Source organism: Cetorhinus maximus, chromosome 15, assembly GCF_964194155.1.
Source record: "Cetorhinus maximus chromosome 15, sCetMax3.hap1.1, whole genome shotgun sequence".
Classification (NCBI taxonomy): Eukaryota; Metazoa; Chordata; class Chondrichthyes; order Lamniformes; family Cetorhinidae; genus Cetorhinus; species Cetorhinus maximus.
In genome coordinates, this window is record NC_135893.1 from 63307750 (window position 1) to 63324325 (window position 16576).

Here is a 16576-nt window from a genome sequence, read left to right on the forward strand (position 1 = left end):
TGATGAAGGGAATGCGGTGGATTTGTCCATATAGACTTTAAGAAAATGTTTGACAGGGCACCACATAAAAGGCTGATTAACAAAACTGAGGCTTGTGGAATAGGAAGGCCAGTCTGCAACTGGATAAAAATTTGGCTAAGTACAGAACATGAGTCGTGGTAGATGGTTGTTTTTCGAACTGGAGGGTGGTAGACAATGTTGCTGCGCAACATTCAGTGCTAGGAACACTGCTTTGTTTGCTATGTATAAATGACTTGGACCTTGGAATAGGAGTAAAATTGCTAAATTTGCTGATGATACCAAAACTTGGAGGAGTGGCAAACAAAGTGAGGATGATACGAATTGCCTGCAACAGGACAGAGATTGGTTAGCAGAATGGGCAGACAAATGGCAGATGGAATTTAATACAGGGAAGTGTGAGGTGATGTATTTTGGCAGAAAGGACGCAGGGAGGCAATATAGACTTAATGGCACAATTTTAAAAAGTGCAGGAACTGAGGGACCTGGTGGTGCATGTGCATCGATCTTTGAAGGTGGCAGAACATATTGAGAGAGTGGTTAGCAAAGCATATGGAATCTTGGGCTTCATAAATAGAGACATTGGGCTGGATTGGACAGGGTTATGCCCCCTAACCCCCCCACCATCACCACCACCACCATCGGAAGAAAAGTCGGTTCCAAACTGACTGACTTTGCCCAAGAGCAATAACATGCTGGGGGTGACCAAAACAAGCAGAGAGTGGGACTTCCGTCTTTCAGTGGGAGGAAGTCCCGCTCATGAGAGCTGCTGGTCAGAACTCAGTAGTGGACACTGCTGCGACTGCAAGGGAGGAAGATCATGGTGCCCAGACCCAGGTAATTCATGGGTTTTTAGAGCGAGGAGGATTCAGGCACCCTAGGGAGGAAGGGGTGAAAGGAGTTGGAGGGTGGGTAGTGGAGGCCAGGTGGGGTTGAGGGGGGGTACGATCTTGTGGGGTGGGGGAGTGTGCCCCCAACGCGCACAGGGCACCCTCAAAAGGATGTATCCTCTTTTTTCCTGCCTTTTCACCCAACTTGGGTGAAAAAAACCGCCTTCTCACTCTTGCTTGCCTTCCACTGCCCAAAGTATTATGGCAGTGGAGGTGGATTGAGAGTCTCATTGTGCACTTAAGTCCCTCAGTGGGCCTAAGGGCAAGTGGCCAATGGATGCCTTATTCACCCCCTGTATTATGCGGACCAGGTTGGGTGTGGATGGGAAGATGGTAGGCTAGCCACCTGACATATTTTATGTACCCTCACTGCCGAAAACGCGAGTGGTGAGGGGGCCGTAAAATACAGCCCTTTGAGTACAAAAGTGGGGAAATTAAGCTGAATCTTTATAAAGCTCTGGTTAGGCCCCCACATGAGTATTACGTCCAGTTCTGGTCATCACATTTTAGGAAAGATGTGAGAGTCCTTGAGAGGGGCAGAGGAGATACACGAATGGTTCCATGGATGGGGAGGGGGTTTGTTTAACAAGGTTGGGTTGGAGGAGCTGGGGATTCTTCTCCGTGGGGCAAAGGGGATTGAGGGGAGATTTGATAGGAGTGTACAAGATTACGACAAGCTTAGATAAGGTAGGCAAAGTAAAGCTGGCCCCATTAGCTGATGGCACAAGGACTAGAGGACACAGGTTTAATATTTTGCGCAAGAGATGCAGGGGAAATGCGAGGAAGAACTTTTCTACACAGCGACTGGTAATGACCTGGAACTCAGTGCCCACGAGGGTGGAAGATGCAGAAACAATCAACAATTTCAAAAGGAAATTGGATGGGAACTCGAAGAAAATAAACTTGCAGGGCGACAGGGATCGAGTGGAGGAGTGGGACAGACTGGATTGCTCTCTGGGGAGCCAGCATGGACTTGATAGGCTGAGTGGCCTCACTCTGTGCCGCGATAGCTCTGTGACCCTATAATCACTTCTATTATATTGTAAGCACTCTATAAATGCAAGTTGTTTTGTGGCAATCCAATCAATAAAACGTATGGTTTTGTGCAGATTTAGAGGGCAGGGAATAATGGGACCAGGATGAGAGACATAATGTAAGCATGCATTTGAATGTTATATATTTTGTTATTTTTATATTTCTATTATAAATGCCATTGCTCATATTTGGAATTGGATCTACCTCTGTAAAAGGTGTATCTCCCCAGTGGCTCTACAGTGCCAACACTGTTGGAAACATGTATTTACAGTGTGACATGTTTACAGAGGCCCTTTCAATTACAAATGTAGACTAAGGGATTTACAATGGAGGGAAGTTGACAGGAATTCTGCTCAGATCTAAAAATTTAATGATACCAATGGAAAGAAAAAGCTTTTATTTATATAACACCTTTGACATCCTCAAGACAGCCCAAAGAGCTTTACAGCAAATTACGTACAGTCACTGTTTTGTAGGCAAACACAGTATCCCCGTTTAAGCAGAGAAAGATCCCACAAATAGCAATCCAAAAATGAGTTAGCCTGTTTATTTGTGCTATTAGTTAGGACACTGAGAGAACTTTCCTGCTCAACAGTTAGTACCATGACCATATGAGAGGGAAGGCAGGGCCACAGTTTAATGTCACATCTGAAAGACAACACTTCTGCCAGTGCAGCACTCTCTTGCTGATGTATTAGCCTAGATTTTGCACACAAGTTTTTGGGGGCAGGGTTTGAATCATAACCTTCTGACTTTGAGGTGAAGATGCTACCACTAAGTCAAGGCTTGGCATTTTTCCTTTCGCCATTGGGTTAAACATTGTCCTTTTATCTTTGGGACGTGAGCTCTGATCAGCTCAGTGTGAGGGAACTAAATCCTCCTTTGGTGGATCTAATGGAATAATGCCACACTGGTATAGTGGGGACTGGTTGCTGAGGCATGTTGGGGTAGAGTAAGTTGATTATGCATCTCTTTAGGACCAGGAGTAGGCCATTCAGCTGTTTGATTCCATTCTGCTATTCAGTTAAACCATTGCTGTATCTTAACTCCATCTATAGGCCTTGGCTTTATATCCTTAATACCCTTGCCTAACAAAAATATCCTAATCTCAGTTTCGAAATTTTCAATTGACTTCCCAGCCTCAACGCCTTTTTGAGAGAAAGGAAGTTCCAGATTTCCAGTGGAAGAAGGACTTCCTGACATCACCCTTACATGGTCCAGCTCTAATTTTCAAGTTATGCCCCATTGTTCTGGGCTCCCCCCACCAGAGGAAATAGTTTCTCTCTACCTACCTTATCGGCTCCTTTAATTGCTTTAATTAGATCACCCCTTAATCTTCTACACTCAAGGAAGTATAAGCCTAGTCTATCCATCAAGAAATGTGATGGCTGGGAATACTTGATGTGTGCCCAAAATTGACAAATATTCTCTGCACAGAATGTTAATGGTCTGTTCTATCTCCTGAATGTTAATTGTCAGCTGGTGATTTGAGTCAAAGACTCTGACTGTCCAGCACTCAGCATTTGTGGGCAGTATTGGAATCTCCAAAAGGCTGGGCCATGCGAATCCAGTGAGTTTGGAGCTGATCCAAGTGAACTATCAGGCTAGTGTGGAATGGATTCTAAGAAAGGGATTGTTTAGTCGCACAAAATGATCAACATTCTTTCTTCCGGTGTCTCAGAAAGAAACTTCAACTTTCTAAACAAAAAAAACTTGGATGGAAGAGTTGCAAAGTGTTGCCTTGGCAACTGTCAGGCTACAGATGGACAGGAAAGCCGAGCTACATGGAGAACAAAAAATTCCCAGCAGTAGGCATCTTCAATAGGGTTGCCAACTGTGATTAAATGTATTCCTGGAGGTTACATCAGATGACTTGCCCCCATGCTCCAGCACATCCACCCTTGTGACACACAGCCTTCCTATGCCAATTGGAAAATGAAAAGACTCATTACCCAATAGGATGATGCTTGACTGTTAGCCAAAGAGCCTTTTCTCCCCATTTTCAATATTTTTCTATCTTGTGAAGAGAAATGGTCAAAGAAAATTTTAAAAAAACCTATCTTTTTAAATGTCCATATGATTTTTCTCCAGGATTGTATATAACAATGTCCTGGAGATTGATCTTCAATTCCTGGAGACTCCAGGCCAATCCCGGAGGGTTGGCAAATCTAATCTTCAATAGTTCAGCTGATCGAAGCAGTGAGTTGCTGAGCCACACAGTCTGGGAGGTCAATCTTGACCCCTGAGGGACGTCAGCACTAGAGGAGTGCTGTACTGTCGGAGGGACAGCACAGAGGGTGTGCTGTGTTGTCAGAAGATCAGTACTGAGGGAGCGCTGCATTGTCAGAAGATCAGTACTGAGGGAGTGCTGCACTGTCAGAGGGACAGTACTGAGGGAGTCCTGCCTTGTTGGAGGAGCAGTACTGAGGGAGTGTTGCGTTATTAGAGGGTCAACACTGAGGGATACAATATTGTTAGATAGGGCAGTACCGAGGGGGTGCTGTGCTGTCAGAGGTCCCATGAGATGTTGAAACATCAACTGTCTCAGGTGGACATTAACGATCTCACAGCACTACATTGAACATGAGCACTGGAGTTATCCCTCGGCCAATATCACTGCTATGCGTAAATTGGCTGCTGTGATCCCAACATTACAACAGTACTTCACTGGCTCTACTAATTTAGCTCATCGTAACCGGTGACATGGAAAAATTATTAAAATTGGCTTCAGTACCACTGATTTAGTCAGGGGAATTTGAATAGGTGCCCTGCTCTTAATTTTTATTCTTGTTTCCCTGAGACATGTAGTGTAGCAGGTTTGGGATAAACAGGTTTCCAAAGCTGTCCACTATTGGGGTAACTCTTGCTTCATGTCTGGGTCTGTTGAGGACTAATTGCTAGGGATTGGTTGCTGTTACTCATCAACAACTTCATTATTGTTTGTACCTTGCGATTACTAGGATGATAGAAGGTGAATTAGATGGACCTTGGTCTTTTTGTGTCTCACAATTGGTTGGGAGGGAAATTAGACAGTGTGCCTCCTATCAAACGTTCCCTTTAAGTTGGTGACTATGTAGAGCTAATTAAATACTACCCTTAAAGTGTAGGTCAAATTTTAAAACTATTAATTCTGCTCCTTTTTCACATTGTCTTCTGCATCTCTCTTCATCTTTCTCACCTGCCACAGGTGCAAACAGTGCTCCACTACACTCATGGCTGGTGCGTACAAGATTGGACCTGAACCTGGGACTTTCATCTGCATCAACCACCAAGCCAAGGCTGGTGAGAATAACAACAGCAGCAGCATCATCCCCACGTCACGGGGCCTCAGTCCCAAACCCAACGAGCCAGCCCCCACCATCCACAAGCCGGTGCTGAGCCATGTGACAGGCCCTGCTGCAGTGATGAACACCCCCAAACAGGCCAACGCCTCCCTGGCAGATTTCAAACATGGCAACAGCCATGCAGAGACAATGCAGGCTGCAAAGCAAAGATTGAGGAGCTCAGGAACTCCTGAAAAAGGGCCTATATCTGATTTAGGATCGCCAGCGAGCTCATTCCATTCTCAGGATCCTGTGGGAGGGCAGCACAGTTGGATGGAGACCACGACACAGAAGCCTTGGTCTCCTGGAAGTCAAGAGCGTACCAACATGTTGAAGAGCCCATCCTCAACCACCAGGCCCAGCTCTGATTTGGACAAAGATAAGGCACGCTTGGTCCTCCAGAAGAATTTGCCTTTTGACAACAATAACAACCGGAGCCAAGGTGTTACCTCACCTTCCCGGTTCAACACCGATAAGCCTTCAGCGCCACAGCCAACCAGACACCAGACCGCCAAGGCCTTAATACTTGACATAGGCAACGAGAGAAATACTCAATCAGGAACCAGGCAATCTGTGACTCCAGAGCAAAGGAGTGAGCCCAGCAATACACAAGCCCAAGGCTCCAAATGGAGGCCAATATCTTCTTTGGAGCTATCATCACGTCCTGTGGTCACGAAAGGGGTTGCCAACGCTGAGGTAGTGCTCACGCCATCAACAGATAGAACCCCACGTACTGCATTGAACCGGGCTTCCAGCATGAATGAAGCAACAGGTCGTGGATTGACTTTGACCCAGCAGACAAACAGTAAAGGTTAGTTCTCCATTTGACTGGCTAAGCTAGCATAGAAACTCTCAGTGGCTGCTCTTATTTCACATTTCCACCACCCACTAGCTGGCAATCACTCCCTTCTGAATGGTCTTTGTTATTCTTAACTTGAACACATAACCTAGGCCTGCAGTTGGACAAGGCACTGAGGGAGTGCTACACTGTCAGGGCTGCCCTCTTCCAGATGAGATGTTAAACTGAGATCCCAGCTGGAATCCTGTGTTCTCACTGGCGGTGAGCTTGGAGGCGGCAAGGCAATTTACTTAGGTGGGATGCTAACGGCATACCAGAACTCCACCGTCTTCCTGCCTCAGCCAGAATTAAGTTCTGGGGAGGAAGGCCCATGATTGACTTTCCTGCACTGCTGCCAATTGAGGCCCTAGAGTGACCAATTAATGATCGCTTAAAGGCTCATCCCACAGCCGCTGGTATGAACCCAGCTGCAGGCGGGCGTGCATGACATGTAAAACTGTTTGGCCAACTTGTTAACTCCGGCGGTGGGGACATCCCTCGATGCAAGGCCCGCAGTGCCAGGTCGAGGGACTGGTCATCGAGAAAGCAGGGCCCCATTGATAGCCAACCTTGCCCTTGCTGCCCACCTCCCCTGCTGCAACCCTCCCCTGACCCCACATTATTTACCTGTGGCCTGGGTCTCTCCACGATCCTGGGACTCCAGTGCATGTCCTTCCGGTAGCAGCCACAGCCTCTCCAGTGGCGCTGCCAAGCACAAGAGCTGCCAACCTCTGACTGGGCAGCAGCTCTTGGTCAGCGAGATCTCCGCCCCTGGGCCTTGATTCTGGGGGAAGGCCTGTTGCTGGCCTTGCCATTGCCTGATTGGCTTGACGTTCGGTGGGCCTTCCCGAAAAGAGGCAGTGCGGGTCTCTTGCCAGCTCTCCAGCTGGCAGGCGAGACCGTGACACCTCAACAAGATTCTGCCCCCATCTGCCTATTCGGGTTGATGAATAAAAACTTATATTTATATGGTGCCTTTCACATAATGAAACATCCAGATCCCCTAGCACTATTTGAAGAAGAGCAGGCGGGTACTCCCCTGTGTCCTGGGCAACCACCAGCCCTCAACCCACACCCCAGTAAAAAGATTAACCAGTCTATTCTCATTGGCACTTTGCTGTGAGCAGTTATTTGCCATTTTATTGTACATAACTGTGATAACTGATTACTTTGAGAAGTATTTAATTGAATGTCCTGGGGACTTTAAGATGCATTCTTCAGTTTTGTGGAGCGATTAGAGAAACCTGGGATTATTTTCCTAAAAGCAGAGTAGGTTAATGGGAGATTTAATAAAGCTGCTTAAAATTCTGAAGGGTTTTGATAGGGTTAATAAGGTGAAACTACTTCCACTGGCAGGTGGGTCGGCTACAAGAGGACACCATTCTAAGATAAATGGGAAATGAACCAAAGGGAAGATGAGGATAATTTTTTTTACACAGTGAATTCTTGTGAGCCGGAGTGCGCTGTCTGAAAGGGTGGTGGAAGTGGATTCAATCATAACTTTCAAGAGGGAATTGAAGGGGAAAATGTGCTAGGCGATGGGGAAATAATGGGTGGGGGCGGGGGAGGGTGGGGAGTGACACTTACCAGATAGCTCTTTCAGACAGCTGGCACAGGCTCGATGGGCTGACTGGTCTCCTTCTGTCCTGTAAGATTCTACATAAATGCAGGTTTACATCTCGAGCTTCTCACCATTTGCAACGCTCATGAACAAAACAATGTTAACATTGTGGGGAGAGTTTTCACGTCGGTGTGGGGGGGGGCAGGCCTCGCATGCCGATGCATAAAATGACGCGCGGTGATGTTGGGCATGTGTCCCGATGTCACCGCGCCTCACTCAGGTTTTTTGTTCGGCGGGCGTGCGCTGATGGTGGCTGCGCGCCCACTGAACTGTCAAAGGACTGTTAAAGTCATTAAAAAGCCGATTAAACTAATTATCAACGCTGCCGGTCCAACCTTAAGGTTGACGGGCAGGTGAAGAGCCCAGGCAGCCTTTGCGTTTTTCAGGAAACCTCATCCATGGGCGGGATGAGGTTTCCTGAAGGTTTAATAAAATCTATAAATAATTTATTCACATTTCATAAACATATCCCAGCTCATGTGACACTGTCACATGAGGGGACATGTCTAAATAATCTTTACCTTTATTTAAATATTTCAATATGAACTTAATCTCTCTGAGCGTAGGCTCTGACTCTCCCTCCTCCTCCCGCCTGCACAGGCAGTGGAGCGCTAATGGCCGTGCGTCACGCTGGGCGGGCCTTAGTTAGCCCGCCCATGTAAAATGGTGGCATGGACCCGAACGACGATTGGCTCTGCCCACGCCCGCTCCCGACGGACAGGGAGAAAATTCTCCCCTATATGATCGATTCATCTTCTCTCAATGCCTCGTTGCCTAAGCTATTGGAGAGGGTCGTTGGCAGGTTCAGTCTGCTGGTGGGCGTTATTGATGCCCCGCTGAGTGATGAGGCATAGTTTGTTGCCAGCCTCCATGTGCATTAAGCTTGCGATGAGCTGACCTAGCTGAGGCACTGGCTGGACAAGGCGACCCTCTACCCTACTGACTCCCTCGGAGCCTGTTAGGCCATGTACAGGCTTGATTATGTAATCAAGCTCTGCGGGTTTGACTCTTTCAAACTGTTGTTGACCAGGAGCCTAACAACATCATTTCTCCAGAAGGATGACTCAGGTCTCACAAATGCTGCACTATCACTAGTTAACCCTTCACTGGCGCATGCTTGTTAAACGTAACCAATGATTTAACCCCTTTTCAAAAGAGAGTTGATGAGTTTTTGCCCTTGGACAGAATTTTCCGCTCCCACCAGCAGCTGGCGGGGGCACTAAATTTGGCGTGATGGAAAAAGCCAGCTTCTTGCCAGCGGGAATTTAGTTTGGAATTTTGTTCTCCCGACTTTGATGGCAGGTTAAAGATGAGTCGAGTTTCCCCCTGATCTGGGTCGGGAGCCATATTTGCATTCATTTGCATCTCATGAATACCCATTAAAAGCCCCTCATTGGAATTACGTGCTCCCTCCAAATTAAGTGGATAATTAGAATGATCTGTTTCGTAACTGTATATAATTGGCATGCACCTGGCAAGCTTCAGTTCAGCATGACTTGGAGGTCAGTAGATGCTGCTTTCACCTTCCTTAAAGAGCGTTGCTGCGAGGTATCAGCTGCCTGCTATACATACTGCGCCAAAACCAGGCACAAGAGGCAAGATCAGCATGGAGGGGTGAGACGGAGGCAGGATTGGAGGGGGTGGAAAATGAGAGGGGAGGGGTGAGACAGAGGCAGAACTGGGGGGGCACGAAGAATAATACGGTTTGAAAAACAAGCTAGAAAAAGATCGATTGGGGAGGGGTCTCAGGGTGTCTAGGAGGAGCTCAGCACAGCAATTTTTGGCCAATTAAAGGAGCACCCTATTACTGTCTTGCTCAAACTATGGAGAGCATGGCTCAGCTGAGTGCTGGACTTGAGGGTCTCATGCACAATGAATCCTCCTTTACTAATGGTGCAAATTCAGGCGAAAATCCATTAAGTCTAGGTGCTGCGATGCAGATGGTCATAATTGGCATTTGATCCTTACAGAGGCATGTGAGAATGGATGTAGGGTCAAACAATCAAGGGTCATGGCTGCTGTGCAGAGGCAGCATGGGCCCTACAAGCCTCCATGTTCCCAGTGTGCAAAGCACCTTGCTTGCAGTCGTGAAATAAGTGCAAGGAATGTGGAGAGAGAGTTATTGTCAAGGCGACTGGAGGACAAGCAACAGAAGCATGACTGTGGGTTATAGGACCTGGCCTTTTGACTCCAATTAAGATGCTTGTTGTGAACACATCTGAGGGGAAAGCTGAGCTACCTGTCGTCCTCTAGGATGATGCCATCCTGCAAGGGGTGGCCTGGGGATGCCTTGTACAGACTGAGGGCAGGTCAAGGACTAGAGACTGGATTCCTGCCTTGTACATGGAAAGAGAATATTCAAGGGGAACTACCATTGATTACTCAGTCGTATCCATTCACAGGCACTAGAAGGAGGGGAGAATGCAAAGCTGCAGCCAACACTGCCTAGTTGATAGCTATGATTATAATGAGGGCCCGACGCCAATTGGCACAGCTCAGGGAAGACCATCGCCCTGAGGATCAAGAGCCAGCAGGACCCCAGGAAGTCCCAGATGCTGATGAACTGCTGTGCACTCACGTCAGTATGACAGCAGCTTAGCAAGGTGCCACTAACAGGAAAAACATTCGTCAATGTTTAACATTTGACCATCTCAAGAGGGACCATCATCTGGACAGCTCCATCTCTCCAAACACCAGCTCTTATGGATGAATAATGCAAAGGCCTCATCTTGCTGCTGAGCCCCAATATCCCTCCTGACATCAGGACACAGTGACCTGTTGTTTTACGCCTGTGAGTTTTGTTTACATTGTCCTCAGAGTGGCTCAACGGGACCATTTGGTCCAACAGCCGTTTGCTTGTTGACAAACATTCATGACCCTGCATTCGTTGGAAGCCTGCCAAGTTTACATCTTGCACTTGGGAGAGACGTGGCCCAGTCAGTGTTGTCACAGCAGTCAATGACAACTTCCTTCCCTTCATAGGCCCTGCTGACCATTCAGGAGATGTGTTAGAGCATCGCTTTCAGAGCGTGACGGTCCTTCTCAGTTCATCTCACAGAGGCCAATCCTTTCTATCTACCCTAAGCCAATGAGTGCACAGTCATGCAATGAATTCCAAATCCAGTTGCATGCTGCACCTTTACAAAAGGATCATGTATAACCCCATTAGGCAGCCGTTCAGGAGAAAGGTAAGATCGTCACAGGTAAGTAGACAGCTTCATCAGGATGAGCACACAGCTCTGACATCACACACCCATCCCCCTCTTTCAGACGTTTGTAATGTCACCGAATGAACCCAACCTCAAATCGTTCAGTGCCAGGCATGGGGCAAGTGGAACTAAGAATGGAATACCATTCAGCCTTAAACGCAAAGACGGTAACAGGCTGCAGGGTGGCATTAAAGCCTTTGGTGCTCGATGGCAAACACTACTATGCCCAAAAGCTCACTGTCATAAAATAAATGTCATTGCAAAGTACACTTGGGAGAAAAGAGTCTAATGTTGGTTGCGACAAATACTTGTTTCACCCACAGACTCCAGACTTCAGTGTGACAGCAGCAGGATAATCACTAACCTTGATGAGCAATTCTCCTGACACCAAATAATGTCTGTCTGAGATCGGAGGATTACCGGTGTGTGTCCAGCCATCATTGTCACATATGCTGTGCCTCTGTCGATATCGCAGATGTGGAAATAAAGGCTAATCACTGTGGTGAGAATGAGAGAGAGTTAATGGAACTGAGGATCTGGATAGGAGCTCATTGGGGCCCAGGTCGGTGGGGTGGGGGTGGGGTGGGGGGGGGGGGGGGGGGGGGGGGGGTGGGAGGGGTGGGGGGGCGATATATTTTGGACCCTTGAATGAATGTGGGGCCTTGCATCACATCGATTAGTTATTGAATCCCTGAGACTTGGAGAGGGATAAATGGGAAATGTATTTACAATAGTGAACACAATATCTAATGAATGGGCACCCTTGCCACTGTTGTGCATTCAAAACTTCTTAATTAACACTAGCGCTATGTCTAGGTGCAGCCTTGACATCCGCTTCAGAGGTGGAGGCAGCCTGTTGGTTGCTATGCCCTGTTGTCTGAGATGACTTTGGTGAGTGTCCTCTGGTGGCCTGAGGCCTGGATGGCCCTGTCCTGCAAAGGGTCTCCTGGTCTGGGGCAGGTACACCCTTCTCGGTCTGACCTGCTGGAACTGATGGGATCACAGGCAGAGGAGATTTGGAGTGTCAGGATAACCCTGGAGTGTCCAGGGTGGATACCCCGGGGTGTCTGGCTGGCGCTCCTCCTTCCTCTGGGTGCCTGAGAACCCCTACCTGGCTCCTTGAGGAGAAAGGACACCTGGAGGAAGGTCAAGGTGCCCCATCCCCTCTCGCCAAGCCACTGCTAGCTAGATGTGCAGGTCCGAGTGCAAATCTGGCTGAAACTGCTGGACCTGGGTCTCCAAGGCAGCCACCAACCTTCTCCTGGAGATTTTGATGCACTCACATGCTGGAGCCACAACATCAGATGGAATGTTGCCCAACCCCTCCATCCTTTGTTCCAGTCTGGTGATGGCCCCTGACAGCTCTGTTTGATGTTCCCCTGCCTGTCTCAGGGCTGATTCCAGAGGCTTGTCATCAGACTCAGACACAGCAGGGGCCTGGCCTCCAGAAGTCCTCCGAGCGTCAGAGGCTGTCACTGCATCTGCTTGCTGTGGACCCCTGCCTGTGAATTGATCACCAGATTGTGAGCCTACTCTAGAACCAGGTCCCACCAAGGTGCATGTATCAGCGCTAGTGGAGGGTGCAGCTGAACGCAGTGATGGGTCTTCATCAGATAGGTGTGCAGCATCCTCTTCTGAGCTGGTCTGGGGCTGGGCTGAGACATTTGATTGAAGAAAACCTTTGCCTTTTCTTGCTGGTGGCTGGAATAGACAGTAGAGATAATTGACTAGGCAGGCTCCAATGTTATAGGTCACTCACAGTCATTATCCGCATGTTATCGATGTATACTGGATGCACCCTCACTGGCATGGTGGGGGAGACTGATCTTGCCTTCCATGCAGGAATGATCTCTATCCTCTCCAGTGATCTCTACCACCTGTTCCTTGTGGGTGGAGAATGTCCTCAACTCCGGGACCCCCCCACCGGTCTTCACTCTCTCCCTTTTGTTGTGGACGATCTTGTCTTGCATAAGGACAGATGGGTTGACTGTGAGCACTATGGATGAAAGAGCAGTTCAGAAGCATGCATACCCAATCTTTTAAAAAAAATCAGCCAAAAGGCACGATTGAAGGGCAAATATGGCTGAAAATGGCCAAGAGAAAAAATCCCCCCTCGCTTATCCCCCCTCCCTCACAAGAATTTAAGAAGGCTGTGTACAGGATAGGGTTTTCAACTCTCCAGGATTTCCTTGTAGCCTGCAACCTGCTGTGAGTAAACCCTGGAGCATAAAACAGAGAGGCATTAAAACAAAATAATTTTTAAAAATCCTTTGAACACTTGAATTATTAGTTATACTGGAGATGGTGGGGGGATGTTTAATATGCAATCAAGGGTCTTTCAATTGGATATGGTATGAAGAGTCTATTTGCTTTTCAATTGGCCAGGAAGCTGCTGCACTGCAAGGGTGAACGTGTTGGGTAACCAACAGTGGGAGTGTGGGGAAGGGGCAGTTAAAACACTTAACATGATAAATATTCCAAGAATTGGCCCTGTTCTAGTTTTTAATTCCATAGAATGCCTGTTCTTTGTCTCATTTTATGACATTTGGCTGGTCTCTAAATGACTTCCATAATCGTCTGGTCATTTGAAAATTCTTTGTGACCCAGTCAGGTTTGTAATTTTGTGATACCTTCTCTATGTCTAACTGTAATGATTCTGCTCTGAAAGATTTATTTGCGCTGGCTATCTCCTTCCTGTTGTGATGTGTGTGTGCTTGTACATGCACACAGACGACTCTGGCAATCTAGATAACTCCATTCAATGTTGGGCTTTAAAAATAGCTGCAAAATAAAGAACAAAAGAAAGACTTGCATTTCTGTAGCACCTGACATGACCTCTGGGCATTCAAGTGCCCTTTGCAGCCAATGAAATACTTTTGAAGTGTAGTCACTGTTGTTGTGTAGGAAGTGTGGCAAACAATTTGCAAACCTCGAGCTCCCACAAACAGCAATGTGAAAATGATCAGATAATTTATTTTAGTGATGTTACCATAGTTAAGAGATAAATATTGACTAAACCTCCCCTGCGCTCCTTTGAAGTACCTGTAATGGGATACAGCCACTTGCCAATACCTCTGCAATAGTGTACCACTCCCTCAGTGCACCAGTGGATTTCAGCCTAGAGTTTGTGCTCATCTCCCTGGAGTCGGACTTGAAACCACAACCTTCTCACTCAGCAAGAGAGCTACCAGCTGAGCCAGAGGTGATGCTAAGAGAAGAGTTTAATGCTCTCCTGTTTGGAGGCAGGAGGGTGGCGGCCGGGGACCTGGCCACTTCCCTGCAAAGGCCCAAATGAAGTCTATAGTGGGAAGGCCTGTGGATTGCTTTTCCGCCCTGCTGCCAATTGAGGCCCTTAAGTGGGCAACTAATGTGCACTTAAGGGCCTCATCCTGCCACCGCTGGTATTCACCCAATAGTGGGTAGCGGACTTACCATGTGAAGATATTTTGGCAATAAACAACACGAACAATTTGTTAAAGATTGTACTGAAGATTAATGAAAATAGGATGGAGCAAGATTGTGGCAGCATATGGCTGAGGCATGTATGTGCAGGTACAGAGGGCCACTGGTACAGACTAGTTTGGGAATGAGCGATTGGAAGATTATGATCTGATACCTGATTTTGGACTATGTTCCAGGAATCCTGTAGTTGAGACTGTGATTGTGCAGAGGTTGAAATTGTGATCTTGAAGTAAAATCATGACCCTGAGGCTGTAGAGGGCTCTGCCTAGTGTGGACTCTTGAGTGCTGAAGTCAGTCCTGGTCACTCGAGGCATAAAAGAAATACCCAAGTTTTGGCTGCAGAGAAAAGTGATGAGGCTGAACACACTTGTAGGAAGATTGAAGATTTGAGGAAAGATTAGACTGTTCTCTTGAAAAGTGATGAATGAGTTGGGGACCTTTATAGAATTATTTAAGATACTAGGTGCAATAGAAAAAGTTATTCCAACATGATATGAAACTATACCATAAGTGTAGTCCAAGGTGACTGAGATACGAACAACATCATCACCTCCAAATTCTCCTTCAAAGTACTCACACCATCACGACTTGGACATGTATCGGCCATTCTGTCATCGTCATTGGGTCAAAGTTCTGGACTTCTCTCCCTAACAGCACTGTAGGCGGCACCTTCATCACATGAGTCTTCTGTTTGAACCCCATGTAGTCTATCACCACCTGATTGATGAGTGAAGATATTTTAATGATTGTGAGAGTGAGCAAGGTAATTCATGTATATGCATCAAACAGGAATCAGCATTGTGTAGAATCTTGCTGGTATTTTGTTATTCCTGTGAGACTTGACTGGATAACATTTTCATGGAATTATATATTTTCTTAAATTTTAAATGTTGATTGTGATCTTATCTGTTTCAGTGTACCTCTTATTTATTGGTCTCACGGCTGTTTGAGAGATGTAATGCATTGTGTACAATGGTAAAATTGTGCTAATGTTTTAAGCCTAACTCAAACCTAGGGCAACTAGGGGTGGGCAATTAATTGTTGACCTAGCCAGTCATACCCAAGAATGAATAAAAGAAAAGTACAGAGACCGGTAACAGGTTAATTCAGGACTGATATCACGTCATAATTCTTCAGAGAGTGATGAATAGCTGGAGTGGCCCTTTTGGAACTGGGATGGGGAATGATAGATTCCATGGAAGAATGAATCAGGCGGATGTATGGCCTGCCTGAACTCTTCGTCATTGTGAAGAGAAAATATATGTATCTGCAATATGGTATCTGAGAAATGGGCTAAGGAAATATGAACCAAAACAAATTGGGAGGGGCACAACTTTGGCTGTTCTGTAGAGAGTTGAAAAATATTTTGGGAGGGCAGGAATGACGGGCAGATCTTGATGAAATGTTTCAGACTGCCACATTTTTGGGTGCAGTGGCTCCAAAGCAAAGTGGGTGTGTGGATAATGGTGACCCTTGTGGACTGTCGGTTAATACTATGCTATTTATTGTTCTTCCTCCAGGGAATTTTTCCTACAGTCCGCAGATCATCACTAAACAAGAAGTAGATGAATCTCCCTCTGACTGGAGGTCCAAATTGAAGCCAGTCCAAAAGCATCACAGGTGAGTGTGCATTACAGCCCTGAGTGGTAACTGAGACTCAATGGTCTTTGCTGAACTATGCTGAGGTGTCCTGGATTTAGTCCACAATCCCTGCCCTGGGTGCAGCTCAATGGAAAATCCTTTCACACAACTGCCATGGGAAAAAAGTTTACCTTTGGGTAAATATAATTGGATCTCCTATGGCTTGGTTTGGGTTGAGAAACTGGATTGTACTCTGCCTGTTTTACAGGCGCTAAAGGCTCTAATATGGCAGGGGGCCATGCATGCATGCTCATTCTGCACTGTAAATGAGCTGCCCTCCATGTTATTTAAGGCTTCCCTATAGGCATCCAGGGCATGGACCTGAAACAGGCATTGGTAGGCACTTTGCATATATGAATAGGAACCCTCACGTCTGCTTGAGACCACTTTGCAAAATTGGATTGGCCGTGGCCTTGGCTTGTTCCCTACATGCTGCGGTTAGTATAGCAGGCACTTGGGAGGCAAACTATACTAATCAGCCCTTAAAGGAACCACTGGAGAAAGGTTTACATATTTTAATTAACACTATTGAGAAACCA

At 46.8% G+C, this 16576-nt stretch overlaps 1 protein-coding gene across 1 annotated transcript in view; it reads left to right on the forward strand.

The window, feature by feature from the left end:
• The window catches only part of micall2a (mical-like 2a), a 105601-nt gene that overhangs the window by 45833 nt on the left and 43192 nt on the right, over positions 1-16576 (forward strand). Inside the window, exons 6-7 of the mRNA XM_078558563.1 lie at positions 5131-6077; positions 15917-16016. Coding sequence (XP_078414689.1) covers positions 5131-6077; positions 15917-16016 — 1047 coding nt within the window. The remainder of the gene's footprint in view (positions 1-5130; positions 6078-15916; positions 16017-16576) is intronic.